Source organism: Medicago sativa, chromosome 5 (genome assembly GCF_051527215.1).
Source record: "Medicago sativa cultivar Bolivia chromosome 5, Bolivia_mono, whole genome shotgun sequence".
NCBI lineage: Eukaryota > Viridiplantae > Streptophyta > Magnoliopsida > Fabales > Fabaceae > Medicago > Medicago sativa.
The window spans coordinates 76,771,372-76,774,259 of NC_140753.1; the positions used below are offsets into that span (position 1 = coordinate 76,771,372).

General features: G+C 39.1%; 1 protein-coding gene across 1 annotated transcript; it reads right to left on the reverse strand.

Moving 5' to 3' along the window:
* Window positions 1-1,096: 1,096 nt before the first annotated feature.
* On the reverse strand, window positions 1,097-2,211 carry LOC146925174 (uncharacterized). The gene is made up of 3 exons (XM_085711936.1): window positions 2,208-2,211; window positions 1,485-1,990; window positions 1,097-1,402 (listed from the first exon to the last, which is right to left on the reverse strand). Exons 1-3 carry the CDS (start codon window positions 2,209-2,211, stop codon window positions 1,097-1,099), a joined length of 816 nt encoding a protein of 271 aa, XP_085568062.1.
* Window positions 2,212-2,888: the final 677 nt, after the last annotated feature.

Sequence of the window (2,888 nt, forward strand, 5' to 3'; positions counted from 1 at the left end):
AGAAAACTATTGAACCAAAAAATAGTAAGGAAAACTCATTAACAAACATAGCTAAATTACTTGCTAGCGCAAATCCAAGAATCCCATTCATTTGTATCTTAAAATAAGTAAAGATCCTTAAAAATAAAGTTTAAAAAATAAAGTAACACTTGATCACAATGGTTATTGTCATGTCTGATCAGCACATCTTTGTGAACAATCGCCATGTAAGTAACCAACTATGCAACTACTTCCAAAGGGAAAAAACGTGTGTAGAAACTACCTCCTCCTCATGCCTACTATTATGTTACCATTGGAATCTTTTGGCTATAAATTGAAAGCAAAACATTTTATTCATCAATCATCACATACACAACAAAATCATAATTTGTCATAACTAATATCTTTAGTGTTTTTCCTTCTCACTATCATACACATCAACATCTTGCATACAGTTGGTGGCCATTGTATTTGTCGCTGAATTTTGAACATTTTAGTGGTCACTTCTATGTCCATCAAAAGACTCTAATAATTGTCGCTAAAAGTAGTTTAAGTTCTAGTGTTACAATGGCCCCTGCAATATGCAAGATGGCAATGTGGATGGCCACCACATCATTTTATTGATCATAGCCCTTTGGTTCCATTCATAGTTATATGGATTACAAGGCTTCCTTTTAACTTTTTAATGTATGCTATATACTAACGACAACAACTTAACCTTATCGCATAAAGTAGAGTCGTCATTCGTCAAATATATATATGTAGAGAGAGTATGGATGTGTTTGGTAACACAAATAAGTTAGTTTATAGCTTGTTGGACTAACTTTTTTTTTTTTTGAATGGCAAAATATATATATATATATATATATATATATATATATATATATATATATTAATTAAAAAAGGAAAAAGCTCCCAATATTACAATATTACACTAGAAGGGAATTTAAAGCACCCAAGAAACCCCTAAGAAAATGTATGCACCCTGAATCCAGCAACACCTATATAGAACAAAGAAAACAAGAGAGATAACCAGAAGGCCACCCCGGGAAGGACGGGGATATACAACCACTCCCAACCCGATGGCAACCCCAGGTAACTCCACCACCACACCACCCTACTGAATCATACACAGGACGGGCTGCACCTCCCACTCATAGAGGGAACAGGAACTCGCAGGGCACTTAGCCCTAAACCACTTCCAAGCCAGAAGCTTAACTCTATCAACCACTGGGTTCTCATGGAGTAAGCCACCAGCAAAGATATGATCATTCCGGGAAGCCCAGATGGTCCAAATAACTGCATGCCAAACAAGTAGCAACCCTAACCTCACTCTCTTCCCCCCACCTAAACCTGTAAAAGCCTGGAACTGCTGGGCTAACCCCAGTGGCATCACAAACTCCCAACCCAACCACTTAGATACCTGATACCAGACCGGAAAGGAAGAAGGGCAAGATAAGAATAGGTGGACAGCAGGCTCAGATGGCCTTTCACAAAAAACACACCCAACCCCCATCCAAAGGGAGCGACACACCCCGCCTTAGAAGATTGCTCCGAGTAGGGATCCTATCAAGGAGCAACTGCCACGAAAAGACTATCACTTTGGAAGGTGCCCAAGACTTCCAGACCCTAGACACCGCCTGCAGGACCGCCCCTTCAGGGCTACCCGGATCTGGCATACCTCTTAAAAGAAATGAATAGGCCGACTTGACAGAAAACTGACTATCAGGACTATGAGTCCAGGACCATACATCTTTCCTGACAACCCGCGTTGCTCGATAGGCGACCACTAGGAGATCCGCCAGCAGATCCAATTCCAGAACAAAAAGAGGTCTTCTCCAGGTAAGATCCCAAACCCAATCGGTCCCCTCCCAGTGACCAAGATCCCCCACCTTCCCATCCACTTGTAGGGAGAGTTGAAAGAGGCGCCTGAACCTAACACTAAGGATAGCATTGCCACACCACGGATCATGCCAAAATTGGGTAGTACGACCATCACCAACCACCCTCACTACATTATAAGCTTATTTTGACATAATAAGATGTGTTTGGTAAAAAACTTTTTCCACTAGCTTATAGCGCTTTTTGAAAAACTATTTCAAGTAGTTTTTGAGCTTTTAGCTTGTAGCTTTTTATATTTTCTTTCAACTTTGACCTTTTTATTAATTTTATTTATTTTTTATAATAAAAAAACACCCACATTCTTGTGCTAAACTACCCACGTTTACCCATGTTGTCATGTACTAGTATGGAAACCCGTGCGGACGCACGGGTGGACGTTGTCTTTGATTAACAAAAAAACGATTAATTTGCACCAAACAATTAACGACAATCACATCTCAATGTTCGTATAACACATATCTCAACAACAAACCCACCTCGATGATTATACTTGTCGACACACTGATGTTCATGTCATGTCTGATGTTGGTATCGATGAATACATATCACAGTTCATAAACATAACTTTGGCGGTTGATGGCAACATTGACACCAGAGATTTTTTAACAAAATGATACTCCTAAAAAATCAATGCAAGTTTCAAAGTAATACAAATTACAATTTGTTTAGCTGATCCAGATCATTTACATGATCATTTTGTTCGTTTTGTTTATTTGTCAGGTGGTTTTTGAGCCCGTCGCTCCTTTATGCAGCTTATTTTGCTTGTTGTGTTTGGGTTATATGGATTGAGCGCAATAGTGTGTTATTCAAGAATATGGTCAACTCTGCTCACCCGTTGTTAGATAAAGTTAAACTACATTCTTTTTGGTGGGTTAAGGCATATAATGCAAATATAGGCTTAATTTTTCATATGTGGTGGTCGACTTCTTTGTTTGTTTGGGCATCAACTAACTGTTTTTGGTTTCAACTGGTTTGTTTATACACTTTTGAAGTCCTTGTTGGCACAC